The 15,938-nt window shown below is 45.1% G+C and overlaps 1 protein-coding gene across 6 annotated transcripts in view; it reads left to right on the top strand.

The window, feature by feature from the left end:
* PRPF3 (pre-mRNA processing factor 3) overlaps positions 1 to 11,482 on the top strand; it is a 142,313-nt gene extending 130,831 nt beyond the window's left edge. For all 6 annotated transcript variants that reach the window (XM_069218562.1, XM_069218565.1, XM_069218563.1 and 3 more), the window contains 2 exons: positions 2,328 to 2,389; positions 10,749 to 11,482. In XM_069218562.1, the coding sequence (XP_069074663.1) occupies positions 2,328 to 2,389; positions 10,749 to 10,895 (209 nt within the window). In that variant the 3' untranslated portion in view covers positions 10,896 to 11,482. The remainder of the gene's footprint in view (positions 1 to 2,327; positions 2,390 to 10,748) is intronic.
* Positions 11,483 to 15,938: the final 4,456 nt, after the last annotated feature.

Genomic DNA, 15,938 nt, shown 5'->3' with positions numbered 1-15,938 from the left:
CATCAGGGCCCTTGGTACCAGGGGTACCAGTTACAAGGGACTTACCTGGATGCCAGGGTGTGCCAATTGTGGAATCAAAAGTACATTTTAGGTGAAAGAACACTGGTGCTGGGGCCTGGTTAGCAGGGTCCCAGCACACTTCTCAGTCAAGTCAGCATCAGTATCAGGCAAAAAGTGGGGGGTAACTGCAACAGGGAGCCATTTCTTTACACTACCCATGTTACCCAGCTCACTGAGCAAAGGTAAGGAGGCCTTCAGGGAACCCGCAGCAGCAAGGGGGTTAGACTGAGGGTGGAAAAGAAGTACAAACCCTCTACAAAGGGCCCTAAATACATTCAGGGAAACTGAGTGGCCGACTCCATTATAGTCACATCAGCAAGAAGGAGGACCAATGCACACTCCTTCACAGGCCCTCCTCCAGAAAGAGAAAGCAAGAGACTGGACATGGTGGGGAGGAAGATGGAAAGGGAAGCAGCAACACAGTGGCGTATAGCCAATTCCAACACCTTCCTAAACAGATATGGCCACCAGCAATGGTTGGAAACTGAAGAACTCATGAAAAAACTCCCAGAAGGAGATAAGAGGGCAAAGGCGATTACTCATGAAGGAAGAACCATCGCCAATTCAGGATTATAATTTGCTCTGGATGCAGCGGACACAGATGACAGGCAAATGTGCACAGGGGCAACACTAAGAAAGGCACACATAGCTGAGGATATCTGGCTTCAAACCCGAAGTGCAGGCCTCCATAATCAACAAGCCCTTCACTAAAGAGGCCTTGCTTGGCCAAGAAGTGGACGAGTCCTTAGACCAGCTCAAAAAGAACACTGGAACAATCAAAGCGATGGAAGCACTACAATTTAGAGGTCCCTTTAGTAGAGGGAGCAACATAGAAGACCCACAGGAAAAGGAACCATCACCTCTGGGCAACAACCGCAACAGCAGTCAATCCAGTGGAGTACCTTACAGGACAGCAAACAAACCGGGTATCAGAAATGGCAACACCCTGGCAGATAGCCCTTTAGAGCTAGAGTAAGGACGCCCCCCACCACCCCCAAGAGGATGGGGAACAACTAATACTCGCAAATGCCCTGAAGCCCCCACACAACACCGGTAGGTGGCAGAATAGCTCTGTATCCAAACCAGTGGGAGAAAATTACCACAGACAGTCGGGTACTAAACATTGTACGCCACGGCTACTATATAGAACTCTGAAGGCTACCTCCACCAAGGAAGAAAAAATATCAGACAACAGAACTGGTTCAACTGAAAAGGGATGTGAAAACTCTTGCAAAAACAAGCAATATAAAAAGTACTAAAGGGCGAATTAAACAAAGGAAATTACTCACCCTACTTCTTGGTGCCAAAACAAGACCTTATATTAAGACCGATCCTACACCTCGGGTTCATATACAAATTATGAGAAGACAGTGGTCAAATGTTCATATCAGTGTCTGAGCTAGCATTTTGTGGCCTATGCGCACTATCCATTTTCCCGAAAAATTTCTTCACCTGTAACCCCTTATGTCCGGTTCCCAAAAGCTGTTTTCCGAGTCTGTGGTGACCTTCTCACCATGAGCTTGGTGATGTTAACTAGTGAAGTGGGTGAGCTCTGAACGTCATTCAGAGAGAGCCATTGGAGAGAAGCTTGAAAGCATATCTTTCTTTCTGTGTTTTTCTTGGTCCTATTCTAATGTAAATAATGAATTGTGTTTTTTTTCTTTAAATTGTAACCTTCCTTCTGTATAGTTAACGAAATTATAATCTTACCATATTTTTAGCGTTTGGATTCGTGAAAGGTTTTTTTTTTTTTTTTTTTTTTTTTTCTTTTATGCTACATTTTCCTGTAAATGGTTGAAATATCCCTGGGGATTAAGGCGAACACATACAACTCTGTTTCACAAGTGTTGTAATGCTAAGTCCCCCATAATTGCATCACTCAATTCCCAGAAGAATGCAACACACATTCTGCAGCAGGTGTCTTTTTAATAGAGGAACATTTAAATGGCTCAGTGTTCATACTAATTTCTGTATGCTAGTTTTAAGTTGGACTGGTCAGAGCAGCTCATTGATCGAATTAAGTTTCTGGCGCACATCTTTATATGGTGAGTTCAGTGCTGCCTTGTAAAGAGATAAAACAATGACCATGTATAGTGTGCATTATCACATGATGATGAAAGTGGGCCAGCTCCCTGTCTGTGCAGTGAAAATCAGTACAAGTATGGTTTTTTGAAGAAGAAAGAACTCATTCCGTGATCTTTGTTTGATTCTTTTTTGTTTTTTAATAAGGCAAGACATGGCTTGATTTAAATTACGTTTGCTTTCAGATGATGATGAATCAGACGAAGAAGCAGCAAAAAAACTCAACAAATGCACATTAGTTTGGGAGGTAAGTGACTCATTTTGTAGAGTATTCCTTAAAAAGATCCTAACCACTCCACTTTACATCTCTGCTAAAGAGTATTAGAGTATTGCTGTGGCTGTCAGCCACCGTAATATATTGGAATTTATATTATATATATCCCTTGCATTTACCTAAAATTCACAGAAATAATAATAATCCTCCTGGTCGACCAATTGCGAGTATGAACTCCTCCCTCCTAGAGAACACCTCGCGTTATTTGGATCTCTTTCTGTGTCCTTAAGTAACTGAATTGCCTTAAACCTGCAGGATACAAATGTTTTTTTTTTTAATCCAAAATACATAATATTCCCTGGCAATCCAGTTCTTTATGGGTTACCATGGATGTAAATTCTCTTTATACCTCCATTATGCTTGAGTGTGGCATTCAAGCTTGTAGACATTTCTTGGGTACCCATCAGATTGAATTCTTTTAACATAACAATATGCTTCTGACCATGTTGAGATTCTGCCTCACCCACAATGTCTTCCTGTTTGATAATGAATATTATCTCCAGAAACAGGGGACAGCTATGGGAGCATCTTTTGCTCCCACTTATGCTAACTTGTACATGGGGTGGTGGGAAAAAGAAATTGCCTGGTCAGATTCCATAAGGATTACATGGAACGAGTTGTTCTGTGGGTCAGATATATTGATGACCTTTTTCTCATTTGGGATGGTGATGAACATTCCTTGATACAATATGTAAATATACTTAACAATAATGAGTTTAACATATTAATTTTATTTAAAATACAGTACTCATACCATTGAATTCTTGGATGTTCAGGTAACTGTCCACAATGAGACTTTGCAGACGACTATATTTCGCAAACCAACTGCATGCAATTCTATTCTGCATGGGAATAGTGGTCATCCAAAAGCTGTAAAATGGAGCATTCCTAACAGTCTATTCTTACGGGCTTGTAGAATGTGTTTTGATAATGAATGCTTTAACACTGAAATTGCCATCATGATCCAAAGCTTTTTAAATAGAGGATATCCTTTGAAGATTCTAAAAGATGCCCATCTCAGAGTAATGAATATGTCCAGAGAAAAATTACTTTTAAATCGGGAGGTATAAAGGGAGTGTCCCAAGGAAATAGATCTCCTCCAAGGCTGTTTTTTAAATTTAATTTACAATATTCTGAACTGAATAATATTATACGTAAAAACTTGCATGTTTTGCGACATGATCCATGTATCAAAGAGATTGTGGGCACACATCCTCAGATTACATATCGCAAAACCCGATCATTAGGAGATCTACTTACTAGGAGTTTATTCTGCTCTAAGGTCAATCGATCATGGCTATCCAAGAAAAGTTTGGGCTTTTGGAAATGTGGTCGCTGCAAAGCTTGCAAATATGCTCATAATACTCATTCATATGTTACATTTGAAGGCAGGGTCTGCGAAATAACCGACTGCATAACATGTGATACTGAGTATGTTGTATATGATATAGAATGTGGCTGCCACAAAAAATATGTGGGCAGCACCATTCATAAATTGAAAGTGAGGTGTTTACAACATCTCAAAGCAATCAAAAATCAAGATAGATCGTATCTGTTAGCCAAACATTTCTGGGAAGTCCATGATGGTAACTGCAGCTCTCTGACTTTCTATGGGATAAAAACCATTGCTGTCAATCCCAGAGGTGGGAATAGAACAGCAGAGCTAAGACAAATGGAATCTAAGATGATCTTTTTATTGGTTTCTTAAAGTCCGTGGGGACACAATTTAGATGCTGAACTTTATGTTCATTTGTGAGATTTTTAATTAAGTTTAGTTGGATTTTGGTGTGCAATGGATTCTCTTCAGAGATTGTTTGGCATAGACACTGTAAATGAAATTCTACAATTAGACCGGGAGTATTATAACCTGATTATTGAATATAGTTTGTTTTTTAATTGTTCTTAATTGCTTTTTTGCACATCATTAGCATTGTACTTAGCACTTTATGGCGATTGTCGGTCGTCTGGGCTTTGCCTACATTTTTGCATAAAATCAGTTTTTATTCCATATACAGAGACTAATATTAATCATATTGATCCATCAAGTAGAGTATGTTCTTAATTATTATTAGATGAACATTTAGCATGGATACAGTTGTATCTGGAAATAACTGATTCTCAATGATTATACATTTAATATATGAATTGGATATTATTGTGGAGATAAAATTTTGATAATTGAAATTTTTTATTTATGCACTATTTATCAGGATATTGATATTAATTTATATATATAAATATTCCATATGTATGTGTTGAAAATATTTATTTGAGAATATATTTTTCCTATTTATGAGAAGTATTTGTTGAAATCAATAATCTCTATAGTAGGGGGGATATACTGTACCATGGTAGACATATATGATCACTAAAATATGATCCTGACAGGGTTATATGGATGTTATCTAGCAGTTGGGACCGATGATGACAACGTTACAATATGGCCGCCATGTTTTCAAACAGTGTATTGATGTTGCTGAAATCAAAGAAGGACTATAGGATTCAAATAGGTATGTGCAAAAATGTCAGCCAATGTCCAGTTGAAGGCGTTTGCCGAAACGCGTTGACATTTGGCCTGGACAGCGTGTGTTTTTTTTTGGCATTATTATTACTATTATTTTATTATTTTTGAGCTTCACATTTGTTTTTCTATATATATTTTTCAATAAGAGTCAACGAATTTCATACAAATTATTTTGGATTTTTTCTCGTTATCTACTACGCACGATCTCTTATATACTGTGCAGCCATTCGGTGATGGAAAAACGTCTCAAGGTTATTTGAAAAAAAAAATATATATATATATATATATATATATATATATATATATATATATATATATATGTGTGTGAATCAAACTTCAGGTCATATTTTATTGAAGTGCTGCCATTTTTATGGTGCACTTCAATAAACTAAAAGTCAGCATTTTTTTCACAGTGGCAGAGTGTATATATATTTATTATATAACAACATAACCTCTACCACTGAAACAAGTATATCAGTTACTCGTTCCTGACTCACAAGTCTGGATCCCCAAAAGGTCAACTCCGCTCTAGATTTTTCTGGGGGAAATAATTGGTCTGCAATTTATTTTAGGGAATAGTAGCATGCATTACTTAACAGCAAACTTTAGTAGCGAGTAGCTGTATAGAATTAGTTAGTCTTAATTTTGAGGACATAAGAATAGGTGGTCCGAGTACAACCACTACCTTGGCCACAACAGTAGATTTTCTTCATTCACAGTAGCACAACAGTCAAATACTTTCCACTAAAGAGGATGCAGATGATTGTTTTCCTCCAAAATAGTAATATTTTCTTTGCTCTAGTAACAAGAATAAATCACCTCAATGCTAGTCATGCCCCCACAGTATGCTCATACCACATGTTTTGGTGTTATCAACAGCCAGACTCATAGCGTTACTGTCAGTGTCGACGGACTGAAAAGTAACAACCCCCAGTCATGACAAGTGGAGCAGCTGGAGTAGCTGTCAAGATTTGAAAGAGAAAACTGAAAGAATAAAGCTGAATTTATATCATTCAGAAGACGTGCAGCAGGAAAGAGTTGTGCTGAAAATGTGGCTGAATTTGACAGATTCTGGATTCCCAGTTTCTCAGCACTGTTCCAGTGACTTTGTGAACAGTTTCATTTTATGTCAAGGATTGGATTGCTGGCAGCCAGAGAATTACTCTTTATACCTGAAATCTGAATCTTTCCATCACTCCCACACAGTCAACTGCCTTGCATTACTGACGTGGCATTATATATTTAAATCTATATATTCAAATAAAAATGTTCTACTTTCCCATTGCCCTCCTAATAACTGAACTCTGGTCTTGATGATGCCAGAGTTAGCCAGCCTCCAGGTGAGCAAGACAGCCATTAAGCAAGAATCCTATGAAGATGTTTATCAGAAATCCTCTGCCACTCAGTGCTCATTCTTAGTTATTACCTAGGACTGGGCTGAATCCACACACTACCATATCAGTCCTATAACTCTGGCAGCCTAAGGGTTTGTTTTCCAGTGATTACCTCAAAGGTGAGTGATTTTAAGAAATGCAATACTTATTTGGGGTAGGTTATGGCCCACCACAAGGAATAATCACAACCCTAGTCAGGGTGACTCCTCTGTCCCTAAATTACCCTGACATCAACCACTTAATACCCACGTCACAGATCAGACAGGCGTAACTTACAGCAATGTGTAATTTTTGTATGAATTAACAAGACAGTAATAAAGTAGAAATGCAAAACAAAAATCACAAAAAGTGAGTAAAACGTAATGAACAAAATGAAAACAATCCAATAAGTGGAACCAGTGATAGGATTTTCTAAAGTTTTAAGTAGAAACGGTGTCAAAAGTACAAAGCACTTGAGATAGTCAGTGGTCGCTGTAGACCCAGGACCTAGGCACAAATTAAGGGTGACTGCATTGGAGTGTAGTATGATACACAAACTAGGTTTGCCCTGGTCAAAGATGTTACCTTATGATTTATTCCTTTAATTCCCCGTCCACCTCAGGAGTACACTTCCAAAGCCCCAGGACCTTAGGGGAGACACCTAGAGACTTCCTGGGCCATGAGAGGGTCGAGCTGAGGCCTTGTTGTCATTGGTCAGTTGGATACTTCTCGGAAAAGACCTCCCTTGCTTGTTGCCTCCCTGTAGGAAGTTGGCTCTGTATGTGCTATTTCAAAGTAAGGAATAGCATGCACAGAGTCCAAGGGTTCCCCTTAGAGGTAAAATAGTGGTAAAAATAGATAATACTAATGCTCTATTTTGTGGTAGTGTGGTCGAGCAGTAGGCTTATCCAAGGAGTAGTGTTAAGCATTTGTTGTACATACACATAGACAATAAATGAGGTACACACACTCAGAGACAAATCCAGCCAATAGGTTTTGTATAGAAAAATATCTTTTCTTAGTTTATTTTAAGAACCACAGGTTCAAATTCTACATGTAATATCTCATTCGAAAGGTATTGCAGGTAAGTACTTTAGGAACTTCAAATCATCAAAATTGCATGTATACTTTTCAAGTTATTCACAAATAGCTGTTTTAAAAGTGGACACTTAGTGCAATTTTCACAGTTCCTAGGGGAGGTAAGTATTTGTTAGGTTAACCAGGTAAGTAAGACACTTACAGGGCTTAGTTCTTGGTCCAAGGTAGCCCACCGTTGGGGGTTCAGAGCAACCCCAAAGTCACCACACCAGCAGCTCAGGGCCGGTCAGGTGCAGAGTTCAAAGTGGTGCCCAAAACACATAGGCTAGAATGGAGAGAAGGGGGTGCCCCGGTTCCGGTCTGCTTGCAGGTAAGTACCCGCGTCTTCGGAGGGCAGACCAGGGGGGTTTTGTAGGGCACCGGGGGGGACACAAGTCCACACAGAAATTTCACCCTCAGCAGCGCGGGGGCGGCCGGGTGCAGTGTCGAAACAAGCGTCGGGTTCGCAATGTTAGTCTATGAGAGATCTCGGGATCTCTTCAGCGCTGCAGGCAGGCAAGGGGGGGGGTTCCTCGGGGAAACCTCCACTTGGGCAAGGGAGAGGGACTCCTGGGGGTCACTTCTCCAGTGAAAGTCCGGTCCTTCAGGTCCTGGGGGCTGCGGGTGCAGGGTCTCTCCCAGGCGTCGGGACTTTGGATTCAAAGAGTCGCGGTCAGGGGAAGCCTCGGGATTCCCTCTGCAGGCGGCGCTGTGGGGGCTCAGGGGGGACAGGTTTTGGTACTCACAGTATCAGAGTAGTCCTGGGGTCCCTCCTGAGGTGTCGGGTCTCCACCAGCCGAGTCGGGGTCGCCGGGTGCAGTGTTGCAAGTCTCACGCTTCTTGCGGGGAGCTTGCAGGGTTCTTTAAAGCTGCTGGAAACAAAGTTGCAGCTTTTCTTGGAGCAGGTCCGCTGTCCTCGGGAGTTTCTTGTCTTTTCGAAGCAGGGGCAGTCCTCGGAGGATGTCGAGGTCGCTGGTCCCTTTGGAAGGCGTCGCTGGAGCAGGATCTTTGGGAAGGCAGGAGACAGGCCGGTGAGTTTCTGGAGCCAAGGCAGTTGTCGTCTTCTGGTCTTCCGCTGCAGGGGTTTTCAGCTGGGCAGTCCTTCTTCTTGTAGTTGCAGGAATCTAATTTTCTAGGGTTCAGGGTAGCCCTTAAATACTAAATTTAAGGGCGTGTTTAGGTCTGGGGGGTTAGTAGCCAATGGCTACTAGCCCTGAGGGTGGGTACACCCTTTTTGTGCCTCCTCCCAAGGGGAGGGGGTCACAATCCTAACCCTATTGGGGGAATCCTCCATCTGCAAGATGGAGGATTTCTAAAAGTTAGAGTCACTTCAGCTCAGGACACCTTAGGGGCTGTCCTGACTGGCCAGTGACTCCTCCTTGTTTTTCTCATTATCTTCTCCGGCCTTGCCGCCAAAAGTGGGGCCTGGCCGGAGGGGGCGGGCAACTCCACTAGCTGGAGTGTCCTGCTGGGTTGGCACAAAGGAGGTGAGCCTTTGAGGCTCACCGCCAGGTGTGACAATTCCTGCCTGGGGGAGGTGTTAGCATCTCCACCCAGTGCAGGCTTTGTTACTGGCCTCAGAGTGACAAAGGCACTCTCCCCATGGGGCCAGCAACATGTCTCGGTTTGTGGCAGGCTGCTAAAACTAGTCAGCCTACACAGATAGTCGGTTAAGTTTCAGGGGGCACCTCTAAGGTGCCCTCTGGGGTGTATTTTACAATAAAATGTACACTGGCATCAGTGTGCATTTATTGTGCTGAGAAGTTTGATACCAAACTTCCCAGTTTTCAGTGTAGCCATTATGGTGCTGTGGAGTTCGTGTTTGACAAACTCCCAGACCATATACTCTTATGGCTACCCTGCACTTACAATGTCTAAGGTTTTGTTTAGACACTGTAGGGGTACCATGCTCATGCACTGGTACCCTCACCTATGGTATAGTGCACCCTGCCTTAGGGCTGTAAGGCCTGCTAGAGGGGTGTCTTACCTATACTGCATAGGCAGTGAGAGGCTGGCATGGCACCCTGAGGGGAGTGCCATGTCGACTTACTCGTTTTGTCCTCACTAGCACACACAAGCTGGCAAGCAGTGTGTCTGTGCTGAGTGAGAGGTCTCCAGGGTGGCATAAGACATGCTGCAGCCCTTAGAGACCTTCCTTGGCATCAGGGCCCTTGGTACTAGAAGTACCAGTTACAAGGGACTTATCTGGATGCCAGGGTCTGCCAATTGTGGATACAAAAGTACAGGTTAGGGAAAGAACACTGGTGCTGGGGCCTGGTTAGCAGGCCTCAGCACACTTTCAATTGTAAACATAGCATCAGCAAAGGCAAAAAGTCAGGGGGCAACCATGCCAAGGAGGCATTTCCTTACACTCCCTGTAACCCCATAGGAGTACAGCCAAATGACCCTTGGAATTCACTTATTTGTCCTGGTACAAGAGGGAGCAGAACCAGTCTTTCAGGGCTGCTATCAGGTCAGAGACAGCAAGTCCAGTCGTCTTCTAAACTCCCACAAGTCCAGAATGTCTTCTGAAGTGGTTGCCGGGATGTGTCACACTTATGACTGGTCATAGCTAGTGTATGGAAGTGATTCCTGACTCCTTCCTAACCACTGGAGGTAAACATTCTAGGCCCTGACCTACCTACTTTTGCTGTAGTCCATGTAACCTTACTGCAAACCGGCCCAAATTGCTGTGTTTTTCTGGGGCAGAGGTGTTGCGTGGGGCTGAAGCCATTCACTCTCGCAGAGAGGTCTCATACCTCCTCTGCCTTCCTCGCTAACTTGAAGTCCTATTATTGCTTCAGATTGCTCATACATTTCAGATATATTGAAAATCTTATCAAAACAGTGTCCAGTTATTGCGAGGTTTGTACAGTATGCACTGAGAGGCAGTGCTTTTTCCCTTGTTGTCCCTGAACCTCAAAGTGACCGCTCAGTGCCAATCAAGGACTGGGTTCCATATGTAATTTGAACTGCATGGAACAAAGTGAAAGTGAAATTCAGTTGGAGAGTTCTGCATGAATTGCTCTCACAAGAAATGGGTTGGGGAATATCCCTAACCGTCTGCTTGAAGCTCTGTATAATTATGGCATGTTTGTCAATATTCCCCAACTACATTTGTTCACTCAGTTATTTGGCAAATTAGAATAAAATCTGAAGTGGAAATATTAGGTATCCGGAGCCTGACTTATTACTGAAGAAGAGTTCAAACGGCTGTGATGTATTTTGTTTTTTGATCTGTGCAAGTAATTGTCTAAGATTTTTTTTTTTTTTTTTCCTTGAGCAGCATATTCAATGCAGAATAATGTCAGCATCTTGTGAACGCACCCTGATTGGTTTGTTTCTTCTTCTTCTTCAGGGTACTGTAAAAGAGCGCAGCTTTGGTGACATGAAATTCAAGCAGTGCCCGACAGAGAACATGGCACGGGAGCATTTTAAGAAGCATGGAGCTGAGCACTATTGGGACTTGGCTTTGAGTGAAAGTGTTCTGGAATCCACAGACTGAACCCATGCCAGGCCGCAATCAGTTTTAATGCAGGACAATGTTTGAGGAATATAGAAGAAAACCTGAACCCAGTATTTCTTGGCTAATGGAGTGTGGAGCATCGGAAGAACTGCCTTTAAGTTGCAAACATCGCAGATGCACATTGTTAACCTGGAGCACACAAAGCCCACAGTTCTGCAGAACTCATTGAAGAGAGTGGACAACTGGTGTTAATTATTAATATTCAAGTCAAACTTGGCCTTCTTGTAATGACTCGGTTGTTTGTATAAAATTGCTTTAGAACCAGAAAGGGTACACGCATATATATGTATATTTTTTTTAGGAAGTTTATATGCTGTAGCTTTACAGTCCTGTTTTGGATGGTGGTCCTCACTACAGTCTTGCACCCGAGCCGAGGAAAAGCCTTAAACCTACAAGCTTGGAAAGCTGGACATTATTGGAAAAGCCAGTAACTGGCAGATGCAAAGTTAGTCTCGAAACAAAGGTTGTCCTTGCCTCTTGAGCAGAACAGTCTTTGTATTTGCCATGGAGGAGATGGGGATTTAGCCCATATCCGATCTTTATTGAATAAACCTTTTATAAAGATGCACAGGTATCTGGTCGCAAGTTCTCATTTACCTTTTTAACATATATAAGTACCAATATAACATGCTGAGATGTGCAGAAACTCAAAACGTATTGTTCTCTCCATTTAAAGTTCAAACAACCAAATCACTATGAACGAGAACTGCACAGAACTCACTTTAGAGTGCACACGGTGTGATTTACTTGCTCATAATTATACAATAATTTTATACCGTGGTCCTTTTGTCTGCAAAATAATCATGGGTATAGATTATTAGACAAGCATATATGTAAGGAATCTGAGAAAAATGAGAGAATCCAGGCCACAGACCCAACGGAAAGACCACAGTTGCATCTTGTAGGAAGCTGGCTATTTATGTAGTTCACCTATCGGGGTACACTATGTAAATAGTCCAGACGACCCTTATTAATTTACACAGGCTTTTTTCAATAATCCGAAGGGCTCTATTTTGTGGTAGGGTGGTTGAGCAACTTAGGCTAATCAAAGGGGAGTATTAGGCATTCATTGCACACAGTAAGTGAGATACACACTCAAAGAAGAAACCCAACACCAATTTATAAAAAACAACACAGATTTTTATGTATTTCTGGTGGCCAAAAACCATCAGAATCAGGCAAGTACTTTCGGAGATAGGTTTTTACACCAAAAAAGAAATAGTGTAGATTCAAGGCATGAGCCTCAAATGTGGTAATGTTAACCTATGGGAGAAACACGAATAAGGTAATTTACAGTCGACTACCAAGACTGTTCTTCAGGACTTAAGGTAAGTGGGATCAAGGTCCAAGAATGCACCAACAGTTCACTTCTGTCTGCCCTGGAGTGTCTGGGTGCATAGGTGCTGCTTGTGGCAGTTGCCTCAAACGCTACCCATTACAGTCAAAGGGGAACTGTACCTGTAAGGAGGCTGCAAGCGAGAACTGGGAGGCCAGTTTGGTTGAACCCGAACAGGGGCTCAGGTCTTGAGGGTCTCTTGGGTTTGGAGACACTGTTGGTTCACTTGTACTCTGGCTGGGGGACTCGGTGCAGTGCATTTTGTCAGCCAGGGTTTCGCTGACTGAGGCTTTCCTGGTCCTCAGTCTTCTGCAGAAGAGGCTGCAGTCGAGGACTTGAGAACCAGTCCAGCCAAGCCGAAAGGGGAGGGGGTTTGGGGGGTGGCCTCAGCTCTTAAGGATCTCTGGACCATGTAGGCACCTTTATTCCTGTGAACTCGGGCTCGGGTGCATAGGTGTTTTGTCCGGCAGGGCGTGGCATTCAGAGTCTCTCACTGTTGTCTTCAGTTCTGCAGAAGAGGAGCAAACCAAACCGCTGGACGACTCTCTGCATGGTTCTCACTGTCCCTAAAGTCCCTCAATGTGCAGGTTGGTCTTCCTCTGTGTTGGTGTCTGGACTGGACACAACAAGCCCTGGCTGCTGCAACTGATCTGGTACCCAGGGTTTTGGTGCTGTGGGGCTCCTTTAGAGGTCAGCATCTCGTAAACCTCCTAGAACCTCGGTGACCTCTTCCTGGCAGATTGCTCTCTGAATCCGATGGTCAGCAACATGGTGGACTGCACAGCTGCTTTTCGGGACTGCAGATGCAGGGGAGTAGCTCCTTTACTCCCGTCTGCGCCCGTCCGCGCCTGGACTGCGCCCAGCGCCACGACCCCTGGCCCCCAGCACTCCCAAACCCCGCAGCACTGCTACGACCCCATCACCCTCCACGCCCTCAACCCGGGCCGCTCCAGCACCTGCTTCCAAGCCAACCCGAAATGTACCCACGGACCCTTCGTATGTCACACCTGTAAACTCACCTTCCACCACGAAAACACCACGTCCGCCAGCCCACGCGCCATCAACCACCTCAAATGCATCCTGATCAACGCACGCTCCGTCCACAAGCACGCCGTTGAACTTTGGGACCTCCTGGACTCCACCGCACCAGACGTCGCCTTCATCACTGAGACCTGGATGAACACCTCCTCGGCCCCGACATCGCCATAGCCATCCCCGAAGGCTACAAGATTTCCAGGAAAGACCGCACCAACCAAGTAGGAGGAGGAATCGCCATCGTCTTCAAGGACTCCAACGTCACCACCTCCACCGAAGACACCCCCCCCTCGCCGCCGAACACCTGCACTTCCAGATCCACACAGACCCCAGGACCACCCTCAGAGGAACTCTTATCTACCGACCCCCTGAACCGCGCGCCCTCTTCAGCGACTCTATCACCGACTTCATCTCCCCGCACGCCCTTGCCTCGCCGGACTACATCCTCCTCGGCGACCTCAACTTCCATCTGGAACAGAACGACGACCCCAACACCACCACCCTGCTCGACAATCTCGCCAACCTCGGTCTCAAGCAACTGGTGAACACCCCCACCCACATCGCCGGACACACGCTCGACCCCATCTTCTCCGCCAGCAACCACGTATCCTTCAGCCACTCCTCCGCTTTACACTCGACCGACCACAGATGTGTTCACTTCACCTTCCGACGCGAGACTCGCCACCTCTGTACACAACCCATCCCACGTCGACAGTGGAACAAAATCCCCGAAGAACAGCTTCTCTCCACCCTCCTCGACAACCAACCCACCTTCTCCTCCGACCCCAACAACGCAGCCCTCAGCCTCACGAATTGGATCACCAACTGCGCAGACAACCTCGCTCCCCTCAGACGCCTCCCAAGACAGACCAACACCAAAAAAACCTCTCTGGTTCACTGACACCCTTAAGGAATAAAAAAAAACCTGCCCCACACTCGAGAAAGCCTGGCGTAAGGACCACACCGCAGATAACATGACTGCCCTCAAAGAACGCTACCCGCGAACACCACCAACTGATCCGCGCCGCCAAAATAAATTTCTTCACAGACAGACTGGACAAAAACAGCCACAACAGCAGAGAACTCTTCAACATCGTCAAAGAGCTCTCCAACCCCAACGCCATCACGCCCTCACAAGACATTTGCAACTCCCTCGCCACCTTCTTCCATCGTTAGATCACCGACCTACACGACAGCTTCGTGCACCAGACTCAGCCGACCACCACAGAACCCACAACCCCAGCCATCACCCTCAACGCCTGGACCCACATCAACACGGAAGAGACCAAAGCCACCATGAACTCCATCCACTCCGGTGCCCCCTCGGACCCCTGCCCACACTTCATCTTCAACAAAGCCGACAACGACATCGCCCCGCACCTCCATACCATCATTAACAGCTCCTTTTCGTCTGCTCCCTTCCCCGAGAGCTGGTAAGACGCTTGTAAAGAAATGGCTCCCTGTTGCAGTTACCCCCCCCACTTTTTGCCTGATACTGATGCTGACTTGACTGAGAAGTGTGCTGGGACCCTGCTAACCAGGCCCCAGCACCAGTGTTCTTTCACCTAAAATGTACCATTGTCTCCACAATTGGCACAACCCAGGCACCCAGGTAAGTCCCTTGTAAGTGGTACCCCTGGTACCACGGGCCCTGATGCCAGGGAAGGTCTCTAAGGGCTGCAGCATGTCTTATGCCACCCTAGGGACCCCTCACCCAGCACAGACACACTGCTTGCCAGCTTGTGTGTGCTGGTGGGGAGAAAAAGACTAAGTCGACATGGCACTCCCCTCAGGGTGCCATGCCAACCTCACACTGCCTATGGCATAGGTAAGCCACCCCTCTAGCAGGCCTTAAAGCCCTAACGCAGGGTGCACTATACCACAGGTGAGGGCATAGGTGCATGAGCACTATGCCCCTACAGTGTCTAAGCAAAACCGTAGACCTTGTAAGTGCAGGGTAGCCATAAGAGTATATGGGCTGGGAGTCTGTCAAAAACGAACTCCACAGCTCCATAATGGCTACACTGAATACTGGGAAGTTTAGTATCAAACTTCTCAGAATAATAAACCCACACTGATGCCAGTGTTGGATTTATTAAAAAATGCACACAGAGTGCATCTTAGAGATGCCCCCCTGTATTTTACCCAATTGTTCAGTGCAGGACTGACTGGTCTGTGCCAGCCTGCTGCTGAGAGACGAGTTTCTGACCTCATGCGGTGAGAGCCTTTGTGCTCTCTGAGGACAGAAACAAAGCCTGCTCTGCGTGGAAGTGCTTCACACCTCCCCCCTGCAGGAACTGTAACACTTAGCAGTGAGCCTCAAAGGCTCTGGCTTCGTGTTACAATGCCCCAGGGCATTCCAGCTAGTGGAGATGCCCGCCCCCTGGACACAGCCCCCACTTTTGGCGGCAAGTCCAGGAGAGATAATGATAAAAACAAGGAGGAGTCACTGGCTAGTCAGGACAGCCCCTAAGGTGTCCTGAGCTGAGGTGACTGACTTTTAGAAATCCTCCATCTTGTAGAAGGAGGATTCCCCCAATAGGAATAGGGATGTGCCCCCCTCCCCTCAGGGAGGAGGCACAAAGAGGGTGTACCCACCCTCAAGGACAGTAGCCATTGGCTACTGCCCTCCCAGACCTAAACACGCCCTT

This window comes from Pleurodeles waltl, chromosome 12, assembly GCF_031143425.1.
Source record: "Pleurodeles waltl isolate 20211129_DDA chromosome 12, aPleWal1.hap1.20221129, whole genome shotgun sequence".
Lineage (NCBI taxonomy): Eukaryota > Metazoa > Chordata > Amphibia > Caudata > Salamandridae > Pleurodeles > Pleurodeles waltl.
Note: the sequence above shows the minus strand (reverse complement) of the source record. Positions and strands in the feature narration are given on the sequence as shown.